At 63.0% G+C, this 12,377-nt stretch overlaps 1 protein-coding gene across 1 annotated transcript in view; it reads right to left on the bottom strand.

The window, feature by feature from the left end:
* VAC14 (Vac14 homolog (S. cerevisiae)) overlaps window positions 1-12,377 on the bottom strand; it is a 105,107-nt gene that overhangs the window by 7,346 nt on the left and 85,384 nt on the right. Inside the window, exons 15-17 of the mRNA XM_012641577.1 lie at window positions 2,788-2,962; window positions 1,572-1,690; window positions 292-371 (exon numbers count right to left, since the gene is read on the bottom strand). Coding sequence (XP_012497031.1) covers window positions 292-371; window positions 1,572-1,690; window positions 2,788-2,962 — 374 coding nt within the window. The remainder of the gene's footprint in view (window positions 1-291; window positions 372-1,571; window positions 1,691-2,787; window positions 2,963-12,377) is intronic.

The following is a 12,377-nucleotide window of genomic DNA, read 5'->3' as shown; positions in this document are numbered from 1 at the left end:
ATTTTTAGTTGTCCCGATCATTTCTTTCTATTTTTTAGTAGAGACGGGGTCTCGCTCTTGCTGAGGCTGGTCTCGAACTCCTGACCTTGAGGGATCCACCCGCCTCGGCCTCCCAGAGTGCTAGGATTACAGGCGTGAGCCACCGCACCCGGTCCCAGTTTTACATTCTTGACATTCCGGAAGCATCCCTAGGGTGACTGCCCTCTCTCCACGCCCCCCCAGCCTCAGCCAAGCTTGGCTCCAGCTCTACCTCACTCCAGGCTGGCCCGAGGCCACCCGCAGGACCCTTACATGTGAAGATGGGGCACTCGATCAGCTGCACCAGCTTGTCCACTTCTGTGAGGAAGTCCACAGTGACCTCCAGGTCCCCGCTGGGTGGGCAGTCAAGGAAAGTCTGACCCCTGGGCCAGCACAGCCACCGCCGCAGAGCTGGGGCCAGGCCGGCCACACCTTGCTAGCAGGTGGTAGAGGCTGGAGCCCGGGGCTTGGCCCGGAGCACCATGTGGCCTCCACGCCGGTCCTTGGTTTCCTGTGCCCAGGGCCTGGGTCTCGAAAAGTGGGATTTGGTATACAGAGGACATGAGCCCGTCCTCCTCCCTGCCTTTCTGCTCTCTACATGGAACCCCCCTGCACAGGTGCTCAGGTTCGGGGCCTGCAGCTGTCTTGTCTACACCCTCTGCACTCAGCCCCGCAGCCTGTCGGGAGGGCTGGGCAGGAAAGGCTCCTGCTCCCAGCAGGGCCACGTCAGGGGTGTAGCAAGTGTGCTGGGCGGTGGGCCTGCCAGTCTTTGGGTGACTCTAGTGGCCCAGAGGAGCAGATCTGGGTCGTGGAAGGAGAGCAGGCGCCCTGACGGGGGCCAGGCAAGCCAAGGCCCAGCCCTCCACGGAGGCCCCTCACAGCCTTCTAAACAGGGCTCCAATCCAGAGTCGCATGTCAGGCACTCACGGAGGAGGCGGTCTGCTTCTTGGTGCCTTTCGAAGGGGCAAGAGCTGAGGTGTATGTGGGCCCTTCCCCTCCCGAGACCCCCCGATCCAGCCTGCTTCTCCCCACTGTGTCCTTTGCCGAGCCGGCCGGCTCTGGCTCTGCGGCGCCTCAAGGCTCAGTCCTGAGCTCGAGCCTGCAGGCCTCGCCCGTGTCTGCCCAGGGCCCCCTCCCCTGCCCTGCCCCACGCTGGGCCTGGCGAAAAGGTGGCGGCAGGAACTGCAGCGAGCAGAGAGCACCCGCCTCTTCCCTGGGGCAGGAGCTGGGCTCACCCTCACCCGGTGGCCGGGCACCACCCGCCAGCACCCTCAGGCTGGGCCTGCTCAGCCCGGACCCCAACACCCTGGTTTCTCCAGGGCCGGTCCCCCTCCAGGAGGCCCCAGGAGTCCCATGTGCTGCCAGTGGTGCTCTCCCAAATACAACCCCTGCAGCACCCTGGCCAGGCGGCCCTGATGTCACAGCCCTGGGGGCCAGGCAGAGGGTGGGGTGGAAGGATGGCTGCCAGGCCCCCCCCGCTGGGTGCGGAGGGGTCACCCGTCCCCCTCCCGCCTCTCAGCAGCCCACTCGAACAACAGTGAGGGGAAGGATACAACTTCTGGATGAGGTCGTAGGCATGCTGGTAGTTCTGGGTGAGGAAGCAGAGGGACACCGTGGTGACCGGGTTGTGGCACCAGGAGCGGTATAGGCAGCAGAACAGGTTCTGGCTCTCCTGAGGGGAGAGGTGCGAGCACTTAGGAGAGCCCTGCTCTGTCCCTGCCTGGTCCTTGCAGGGGGACCGAAGAGGGAAGGGCCACAGGGGCCGGGAGCCAGCTCCGCACCCCCAGCCGTGTTTGGCAGCCCAGCTGGGAACGAGCTGTCACAAAGGAAACGCTGACAGTTCCTCCTCAGACCCTGTCATTACCTCCTGGTCCCACAGAGCCAGACGGTGGTGAGGGCCTGGCGGGGAGTGAACCTCTCCTTTGTGCTGGCGAGACTGCCCTCGGCAAAATAACAGTAATCGTGTGCCCCAGAACCCTGCGGCAGGGCCGGGGCCGGGAGGGCCAGGGAGTGCGGGTGGGAGGAAGCTTCCTCAGGGGCCAGGCTCTCCTGAACGGTGTCCTCCTCTCTGTCCTCAAACGCCACCTCCTCCCTGCTGCAGGCCAGCCCAGGAGCTGAGCCCACACTTTGGGGAGCCCCTGCCCCTGAGGAAAATTCTTAAGGCCTCTGCGAATGTCTGGAAGGAACCACAGGAGGAAGGCAGGGCTGTGGCCTGGATCAGTCTCAGACACGGGCTGGGACGTCCTCGGGACTCCCGGGGAGGGTGTGGAGCAGGGTCTGCAGGGTCTGCTGGGCAGGGGCTGTGGGGGACGAAGTCCCGTGGTAGCCCGCCACCCCTCTGCCCTGCATCTCTCCTCAAGTCGTGCAGGGTGGTGAGTGTCTGCCTGCTCTCTCTGACCAACCCTCAGCGTGTCCTCACCCAAAGCCTGGGACGGGCAGCAACATGACACCCTGGCTTACGACAGGTGCCTTACAAGACAGATGTGTCCAGCTGTGGGAGAGAAGGGCAAGGAGAATAACTAACCTCCGAGTCCCAGGCCAGGTTACAATCCAGAGGCCTGACCCCGAGAGGGGGGTGACCCCCAGTGGGGTGGGCCCAGAGCCAGCAGAGCCCTGTTTGTGAGGGGGCAGTGCCTGGGTGGGGCTGGGTGTTGAGGGGCGGCAAAGGCAGGGCCGTTGGCAGGTCAGGCAGGGCACGTGGCCCTGGAGAGAGCACAGAGCCTTCTGCGGGCAGAGACCTCGACAGGGGTCAGGGCCGACACGGCGTACCAGAGTCTTCAGGTCCTTGAGCTGGTTTCGCAGCTGGAAGAGCTCGGTGGAGGTGAGCAGGATGGTGTTGAGGGCGTGGACCATGGTGGACGCGAACTTGAGGTCCTCCTCCCGCAGCAGGATGTCGGCCATCGAGTGGAAGATGTTCTCTGCGTTGAGCAGGAGGCAGAGCTGCCTGGAAAGCAGGCGAGTGGGGTCAGGCTCAGGGCGCTCTGCGAACCTCTGCGCCTCAACGTGGGGAGCCTCCTCTGGGGTTTTGAGCATTCCGGGGAAACCTGCTCCTTCTGGCAGTCCAGTGTGGAACCCCGACTCTGAGGCCTGTGGGGGCTGCGCTGGGCCTGGCTCCCCGGGCTATAGTTACCCGTCCCACTCCCACCGACAGAAACAGCTGGGCCCCTGGCTACCAGTGATGGACAGGGCCCCTGCGTCACGTCACCGTCCTGAGCTCCCACCTGTGTCAGCAATGGCCCCCCAGGCCATGGCACTCCCGCCCCTGCTGGGCTGTAGCGATCACTTCCCCACCATTGCTCACCTGTTTACTGTCCCCCCACGTCCTCAGGAAAGCTCCTGAGGTCAGGGTCCGGGGCAGCCCCGCCTGGGCATGCCTGCAGGTAGCAGGGGCCCAGGGGGTACTTGTGGGATGGACCCCCCGAGGTCCCTGGGTTTTCCCTTCACTGTGTAGATAGACGATGACACTCGGGGGCAGGGAGGAGAAGCGACTTGACCAAGGTCGCAGGATTACCTGGGCCGGAGCCTGGCTCCACTGCCCCCTGGGCCACGACTCTTCCCACTGTCTCTCCTCTAGTAAGTCTTGGAGGGGACAAGGATCCGACTTTGTGAAAAGCCATGTGACGGTCTCCATGTTATAAAAAAGGGAAATGGGACCCAGAGAATGAGGAAAAGTGGTTTTTCCAGGGTCCCTGGGGCAACGTGGTGTCAGCAGTGACAAGTGGGTCTCGAGGACAGGCTCTGAGGAAGCCTCCAACCGCCTCGCTTCGCCACGTGCCCTCAAAGGCTTGGCCTTCAGGGGACGAGCATCCAAAGGCCACCTGGGCAGTGGCTTCCCAGCTGGGCTGGGGCAGGACTTCCTGTCAGGAGTCTCAGGGATCTGGAAGCTTCTTGCAAACAAAGAAGGAAGCAGGTAGGGGCCGGATAAGAAGGGACGAGTGGCTGGTGAGAGGGTGGCATGTGCGTGGCGCTTCCTGACTGATGGGGGCTGGTGCCAGCAGGGCGCCGCTGCCTTCACAGCCTCCTGTCTGGGGCTGATGTCCCGCCTGACTCCTCGTCTCTGCTGCAGGGGAGCATTGCCGCAGACCAGACAAGGGGTCTGAGGCCTCGAGGTCCCCTGTGCTGGGCAACATGAGTCACGTTTTGAGGCAACATGCCTGACACATGTCCACTTCCTACCAGGCACTGACCTTGCGCTAAACTTGGCGTTATCAGGGCCTCACTTCCTGCCTGCCTCTGAATATCAGCCACGGCTTTTGGGCCAGGCTAGAGAAGATTCCTCCCCAGCCCTGGCCCCGGAAAAATCCCAGGGCATTTGGTAATGGAGAGGCCAAACCACGAAGCGCAAACAGTGGGCAGGCCGTCTCCAGCCCAGCCCTGGCTGGAACCAGCAGGCTCGGGCGACAAACCCTGGGAGAAATCGAAACAGCGCCGAGGCGGGGCGGGGGGCGGTGTGCGGGGAGGGCGGTGGTGGACGCACAAACACAGGGTCACTTCACCTCCGCCAGCGCCTGGCGGCTCCCTGCAGTCAGGTGGGGGGCAAATGCCTCGGGGCCTGGGGTCCCCAACTACGAGCTGCGTGATCTCAAGGTCTCTGCACAGGAATTTCTGCACTTCCTGATTGGGGGCAATCCCTCCAGTAAGATGGGAGAAGTACCCCGAGGACAGTGTTGAAGACTAGAGACGACGCATGTGAGGGGCCCAGTGTCCGGTACATGGACCACCCGGCCCACGGGAGGGAAGCCCACGGGAGGGAAGCCTGGCTAGGCTGCCTCAAGCCAAAGGCCGGGAGGTGGTGGCTCTGCTGAACTCAGACAGGGCTTCCCGTCCCTTCCTGGTCCTCCCACCCTGGGATGAGCCCTGTCTCCAGGGCCGTGGGACAGAAATGTTCCAGAAGGGCAGGCGAGGGAGGAAGGGGAGCGTTCTGACAAATGGTCACAAGTGCCCGTCGCCTGCAGCTGCTGCCGTCTCCATGACAGAGGCCAACAGCTGAGCCGCTGCCAGGCAGCGCTCTCCAGGGATCACAGGCCGGGCCAGCGCCGTGGGGACCTGCGGCAGCCGGAGGGTGGGGGCGGTGCTCACGTGAGGACAGCTGGGCAGGGTGCGGAGGGACAGGCACAGGCATGGGGCTGGCAACGAGGAGGGGCGCGTGCCAAGGCCTCCTGGCGTCCCAGAGAACCTGGGGAACGCGGACGGTGCTATGGAAGGTCAGGGATGGTAGAGTTTTCTGGATCACTCTTTTCTTCTGCCTCCAGCAACAAGACCCTCTCCTGGGTTTCCTCCCACCTCGCCGCTGTGCCTCCTCCCCTAACGCTGGGGTGGCCCTTCTGCTCTTCTCTCTCTAGTCTGTATTCCTCGGTGGTCTCTGGCCCCACAGACGTGTTCAAAGCTGTCTCTAGATCAGTGACTCCCACATGTGCTCTTCTGCCCTGAGCCCCTCCTGGGCTCTGGATGGGACAGCTGCCTTTCAAACCAAAGTTTGGGGGCAATCCCTACTGACGCCCGCTTAGGTGTCCCTGTAGACCTGCCACCTAGCCGCCCCCCAATCTCAGTAAATGGCATCCCTGCCCACCCAGCTGCTCAAGCCCAAAACAAAAAGCTGTCCCTGACACCCAGCCCTGTGTCAGCGCTGGCAGGCCCGGGGGCTGCACCTTCAGGGCACGTCCTGACTTGGACACCCCACCCTGTCGCAGCCCCACTGAGTGGGAGAACATCTATACCTCTGCCTCATCAGTCTCAAGACCTCTCCTGGTCTGTCCCCTGCTGCTTCTCTCACCCCTACGGTTCACCCTCCTGCACCCACTGGGCAATCCTAAAATGTGCCTACTCCCCTGCTTGGGACTTGGTGATGGCTTCCTGCTGGATCTAAAATAAAGCCCAGCCCCTCACTATGGCCTGCAAGATCGTACACCCTCTGGTAGGTTCCCCTCCAGCCTCAGCTCTTACTGACCCTCCTTCACTCACAACGTTCTCACCTCTCGGGCTTTCCCGACCTGGCCCAGCCTGCGCGGTCCCAGGGGCTTAGCCTGCTCTGCCCTGGCCTGGCCAGCTCTGCCTCGCTGGGCATCTGCCTCCCGGGCATTGAGGCCTCAGCTCCAACTTCAGGTCCTGGCGAGGCCTGGGTCTGAAGTGCACGCCCTGCTAAGAACAAGTCCCACGCCTGTGCAGGCATCCGCCCCTACCTGACACCATCTTATGATGTGCTTGTTTACTGGCTTCCGGTCTGTCTGTCTCTCCTGCCAGAATGAGAGCTGCAAAGGGCAGGGCCTTGGCTGTGATTCTTGTTACCCACCCCCCAAGCCAAGGCGAGGGCTGGCACTGAGCAGCTGCTCAGTTCTCACTGCTGGGCATTGCTGTGAAGGATCGAAGGTCTCCCGGACAAGCTGCAGACCTGCCGGACCCCACTCCGCCCATCCCTGGCAGGTCGGTGCAAGCTGCGCATACTCTGGTCTGCAGAAAGCAGCCGCTCTGATGTTGCATTTTTACCCACCTCACCCACGGGGCCAAGTACAGGCCTGGCTGCCCTGCCCAGACTCCCCTGCTCTCTCCCCTCTACCGCGGGAGCCCAGGAGGCCAGCTCATCTCTGGGGACTCGGAGCGTGTGCCTGCACGACAGCCCGAAGGCTCGGCAACAACACATGGCACCGGGCTTCCTCCCCAGGAGTCTCCCCTGAGCGCTGCTAATTAAAACACTGCAGGAGTGGACGGGAGGGGAGGGGAGGGGAGAAGCTAGGAGCAGGCACCCACGGAGAGCAGCGGCTGGGGCCCTCCACGCTCTGGATGCTTCTGCTAGTCCTGCCCAGGAGGCCACTGGATGGAGCCTGGAGGGGCTGCTCTGCGGCCGGCGGCTCACGGGGCTCAACCAAGGAAGGGGGGCGAGGTGGGGGTTGCGTCCTGCCATACCCCGAGGTCACCCTAGGTTTGGGAAGAAGGAAAGCACCTCCCAGCCTGCTGGGTCACGATGCCGCAAGAAGACAGCAATAGCGTCTCACAGGGCCCCTCACTGGATGCCAGGCACCGGGCTGAGGCCGTCACACCCACCCGCCTGGATCCGGCCAGCGTGGTGGGGAAGAACAGCGGCTCCCTCTCAGAGGGCTCTCGGGTGCAAGGCACCGTCCCAGGCAGCCGGGGGGACGGAGAGTGGGAGTAGGTCAGCTCGGCCACACCGTAGAGAGCTCTGGAATCTCAGCAGGATGCTGATACCTCCTCCCGACTCAAGGGGGTGGGGGGAAGAGGGCCCACTTTCACTTCAATCCCAGGTCCATGACAGGATCTGCACAGGTGGCCTCAGGGTTACCACGTGCCTGGCACCGGGCTCTGAGCTCCTCCTGCGGCTTCCTGCGGCGTCCTCACATAACCTGGGCAGGGTGTATGATTATCACCCCTATGCAGAGAAGAGGACTCTGAGGTTCAGAGAGGACCCACACTGCCAATCACATAACTGACCAGGGGAGGAGGACGGAAGATTCAGACCCAGAAGAGTCGACTTCTAGAACCCGAGTTCCTCCTCACCACTCTGCCTCCCCGGTGCCCGTTGTGAGCAGGCACCCTCCCCGGCGGAGGGCTGGCAGATGGCTGCCTCGCAGGGCTGCTGCGTCATCACTTCTCTGTTGAGCCCCAGCCTGGCTTGAACTGCCTGCCTGGCTCTCAAGCAGCGTCAACAACGGAACGCAGCTTGCGGCACCGCACGTTCGCCCTTACTTTCCAACGCCCATGCGGAAGCGCTGCTCATCCCGAGACTGCGGCCCGGCAAGTGCGTGGGCTGGGAGGAGCCCTGAGTCTGGGACGCGCCGGGAACCCCCGCACCGTGCCCGGGGCTGGCGGAGGCAGGTCCATACACCAGTGTGCGGGGCTGGTGAGAGGCCGGCGGGGAGGGCCACATGACCACTCAGGGATGGCTGCTCGCTTGGTGGCAGTGAAGCTATTGGCTCCAGCTGGGGCTCTGCCGCCACCAATTCCTCACACACACCCCGGAGCCCCCATGGACGTGGTTCTGCTTCTCCCTCTCGGACCTCCTGCTGTTCCCTGGACGGCTGCCCCCTCCTTCCAGGTCCGGTTTCATGCTGGGGGCAGGACCAGCTTGTCTTTGGTTCCTCTGCCACATACCAGGAGCTCTTAAGGGAGCCACCCGTCCTTGGCATGCTCTGAACCCCCCAGGGGCCCAAGAGCAGGGGCTGTCACTCTCCCTTAAGAACTGAGATGACACTGCCTTTCCCATAAAGACTCTCTTCTCTGGGGCAGCCTCAAAAGGCCAAGGCCAAGGCCCACACTGGGGCCAGGGAAGGAAAGACGTGGCTCTGGCTTCCCTCCCGCCCCTGCTCTGGTGTGGGCGGGAAGGCACTCTGAACCCCACCTGCCAAGCTGGGGTGAGCCTTCATGTCACTGTCCCTTCGACCACTCACAACTGCCCAAGAGTCACCATGTACCAGGATCCAGCCCTGGACAGCCACGGGCCTCAGGGTGGCCCACGGCAGCATGTGCTCTTCTAAGCCCCCGCCTGGCACCCACCACAGCCCCTGCTCCAGGTGAAACCTAGGCCAGGGTGGGTGGGAGGAGGGAGGCGTCTGCTGGCCTTGCAGCAGCCCTGGGCCTCGCGTGGCTCTGGACTGGCCAGTCACGCCCTGAGGCCACGTGGCCTGGGCTGGCAGGACGAGACCGCCCCACGGTAGGATAAGAGGCAGGAAAAAGGCCTGTGTGGAGGCCAACGGGAGCCTGCACCCTCTTCTCTGTGCTGTCCTGGGTTTGAGGAAGGGCCACACGCCGCTTCTCCTCCAGGGACTGGTCAGGCCACCAACTCAGGCAAAGCCAAGCCTTGGTTTGGAGGACAAGGGGGCTCTGACCTCCTCGCCACCCCGGGCTGTGTGCAGACGCAGCACAGCCACTGCGTGGACATTCCCTGGGGCTGTGGCTCCGGAGCGCTGGCGAGGGTGTCCTCCTTGGGAGGAAGCATGCTGGCGCCGCGCCGTGCTTCGTCCTGGGAAATGTGGACTCTGCCCTGCGGCTTCAGGGAAGACGTAAGACTTCTTCCCATGACCCTATTTCCCTGCGCCCTCCGAAAACAGGACCAGCAACATTGCCAGGGCAGAAACAGCCTCCCCAAACCGCACCATCAGCCGATCCTTCCCAGGCCCCTCAGCTGTTTGCTCCGCACACTCATGCTGGCTCCCTCTCGGGACTCGCCTCTGGCTCTCATCACCAAGTAGGGGCATGTCACGCTCCCACCGCCCCCGCCAGCCCAGGGTGGTTGTAGCACGGAGCCGCCTGAGGGTGGGGGGACTGGGCGAACGCCCTCACTGGGCGGCGCAGCTGCCACCTCTCCTTCCTCAGGCCGGGCCTCCTGAGGAGAGTGACCAAGGGCAGCAGCAGCTGACGCGTCTGACCCACGGCAGGGAGGTTTGGGGTGAGTGCTCAGCCTAGGGGGAACAGCCTGAGGGCCCCGGAATGTCCCCATGCCAGCCGGCCTGACAGTGCTGGCCTTCAGGGCCTTTGATGGGCACAGCCTGTCCCTCTGGCCAGCTGCCCCAAGGCTCATGGAGAGGGCTGTGGATGGAGCACCAGGCAGACTCGAGAAGTTTAAGGGGAAGTGGCGGAGGCTGAAGCCATCACCCCCTCCCAGGACCTCTGACGTTCTCGACTGTTCCACACAAGCTCACCACACCAACGAGGTGTCCACCAGCAGGGTGGGGACACTCTGGACTCCAAACGTCTTGAGTGCAAAGAGATGCCAATGTCGAGAGAAGAGCATGGAGCTGGAGCACCCGCTTCTCGCCTGGCAATCCCCAGCTGCCACTGACACAGTCCCTCTCTACCCCAGCCCTCGCCTGTCCCCGACGAACACAGGACTCAGCAGCGGCCTCAGCGGGTGAGGTCCGGGCCGGGTGGGCGTGTCCCAGTGCTCCAACTCCCCCCGTGCCCACCCTGCTGCCCCCGAGTGCAATCAATGGGGCAAGTCCTTCCCAACTGCGCCTGGTTGGTGCCACCCCAGAAGCAGGGGTTTGGATGACTTCACTCAGTGCCTCCTGCCAGGCTGGGCCGCACGAACGGGTACAAGAAGGTCTGTCTGCCCCAAACACTCAGCAGAACCAACCCTCAATGCTGCCCACCCGGTTCTTCCTGCTCTGCTTCTCCGTGGTCTGACGCCAGGACCAGGGGGCAGCTCCTGTCCCCCACCCCCGTGGGTCCAATCCTGTAGCCCCAAGGGCCCAGCTGGGACCCCACCTGTAAGCCCAGCTCCTTGGTGGGTGGTGTGACCGGGGGATGGGCTCAGGGGTCACTGTGTTCCCTTGCAAGCCGCTGGCAGCTCTGGGTGGGGTGGGGGGCTCCAAAGGGTGACGTGGCACATAATCCCGGCTCCCGGAAGCTCAGCAGCTGGGCTGGCTGCTGATTTTGAGAACATAGGGTGGGTGGACACCACGGCCCTCCACAAGCACCCTCAGGGCTGCGCAAATGGCAGGAGGGCAGCAGGCTTCAGGGGCCTGTTCTCGAGGACAGGGCTGGCTCCCCAGGGTCCCTGCTCAGCCCCCTGCCCTTCTCCCTCCAGCCTGGGCCTCCTTCCTTCATCTCCACCTCCAGCTGCCTGCGGTGCCCTGACCAGGCCAGTTCCACATGCAGAGGGATGAGCCCCCATCTCTCTACATTGGCTACTGACTGGCGTCCATGTCCCCGTCCAAGGCCATGGGACACGGGCACTTGCCTGGGATACGCCTGGAGTCTCACGGACAGTAAATCTCAAGTGCAAGCTAACAGCAAGGCCAGAAAATACAGAGACAGCCCAGAGCTGTTCCCACAGGGAAAGGGCCTCCCCCTGCCTTCCTCCCTGCCCAGCAGCTGGGATGCTTTAGGAATTTAAAGAGAAAGCAGCTTTCGGGTCAGCACAACCTCAGGATGGGAGGGGACGGAGTGGCCTCCCAGATGAAGCCCAGAAAGCTCCAGAGCTTCGCTGCATCCGGCCCCTCCCCTCCCTATCTTCCCTTCCAACTCTCTGCTTCCCAAGTATGAAAACTGTAAATCTGTTTTATTTATTTCAATCAATCCTCGGCAGTGTGCCCCTCAGGGCAGAGGCAGCCATGGTAACCCTGCCAACTCATGCCTTAAAAATTCATCGTGTTTAATGCAGTCGATGCATCTGGTACACTTAAAAGTTTCTTGAGGGGAGGTGGGAGGAGGGGGAGGAGGCGCAAGGACTTGTTTTTCTGGGGCTCGCTGGGAGCTGGTGGGAAGGGGATGGAGGGAAGGAGGGGCACGGGGGAGGGGAGGCCTGCAGTCCTCTCAGCTGTCTGTCCCTCTGCTCAACAAGAGCCACCGTCTGGCTCTGGGAGTTCCAGACAGCTGGGCTGGGGTCCCCTAGAGATCTGCGGCAGAGGTCGCATTGAAGTAGCCAGGCCTCACCTGCTCTGTGACAAGCTGGTCCCTCACTCCAGGTTTGGGGCTTGCTCTAGGGACCAAGCTGAGAGCGGGACAGAGCCAGGAGAGGTGACTCGGGCCTTCTCCACCACCCAGGGTGCAGTCAGGCAGCCTTTCCTGCCGTGCAGGGGCTCCGCCTTCTTCCAAGGCAGAAGTCACCTTCTGCCTTGGCCCTGTGGACCGCTTGGCCATATTCTCCATGTGCTCTCATCAACCCGGCCAAGCCGGTTCCCCACTGTGCTCTCACAGGTCCTTCTCAAGCCCCCTCTGGCCCTGCCTCCTCCTGCCTCACCCGTTGCTAATCCCCCCCAGCTCCGTCCTAGACCCGCGCATGGCCCCTCTGCCCGCCTCGATCTCTGGCTCCTTCTCCACCCAGACCACGAGCTTCCCAAGGCCCAGGGTTGGGCCTCTGCGGACAGTGGGGGGACAGATGCTCGTGGAACAGAACAGTAACAGTCAGGAAGGATGAGGTGGCCTGGGTCACCATGGTTGTGGAATTCAGCTTGTACGTGGAACTGGATGATGCTAAGGGGCTGAGGGAGTCAGGTGCATTTTGAACCACGTTATCAGGGTTGTGGGTGTCTGGCTCTGGTTAAAGCACTTTCAGAATTTGCAAGGAGGCCCTTGGAGGGGACTCGGCAGGCAGCTGACTCACAGTGAGGTCTGGGTTTGTGTTCCAGAAAAGAGGCTGCGCCTCCTGTCTACATGGAGACACTCCAGAACGGGCTGGATGCAGCTTGGGGGGAGGGGGGCCTGGAGGCAGGGGTGTGACCCCCTGCTGGAGGCTCTGAAGCTGAGGAGACAGCTGGCAGGGCCCGGGAGTGGGGGACAGTCTGGCCCCTGTCTGGAGGCCATCACTCCCCAGGCCACAAACCTGTGGCTTCTGAGTGAATGAAAACAAAGGGACAGGTCACTGACGGAAACCCCGCCATCTCCCTGATGATCGACTCCAAGAAGTG

Source organism: Propithecus coquereli, unplaced genomic scaffold, assembly GCF_000956105.1.
Source record: "Propithecus coquereli isolate 6110/MARCELLA unplaced genomic scaffold, Pcoq_1.0 Scaffold165, whole genome shotgun sequence".
Taxonomy (NCBI): Eukaryota; Metazoa; Chordata; class Mammalia; order Primates; family Indriidae; genus Propithecus; species Propithecus coquereli.
The sequence above is the reverse complement of the archived record's forward strand: the minus strand, read 5'-3'. Positions and strand labels throughout refer to the sequence as shown.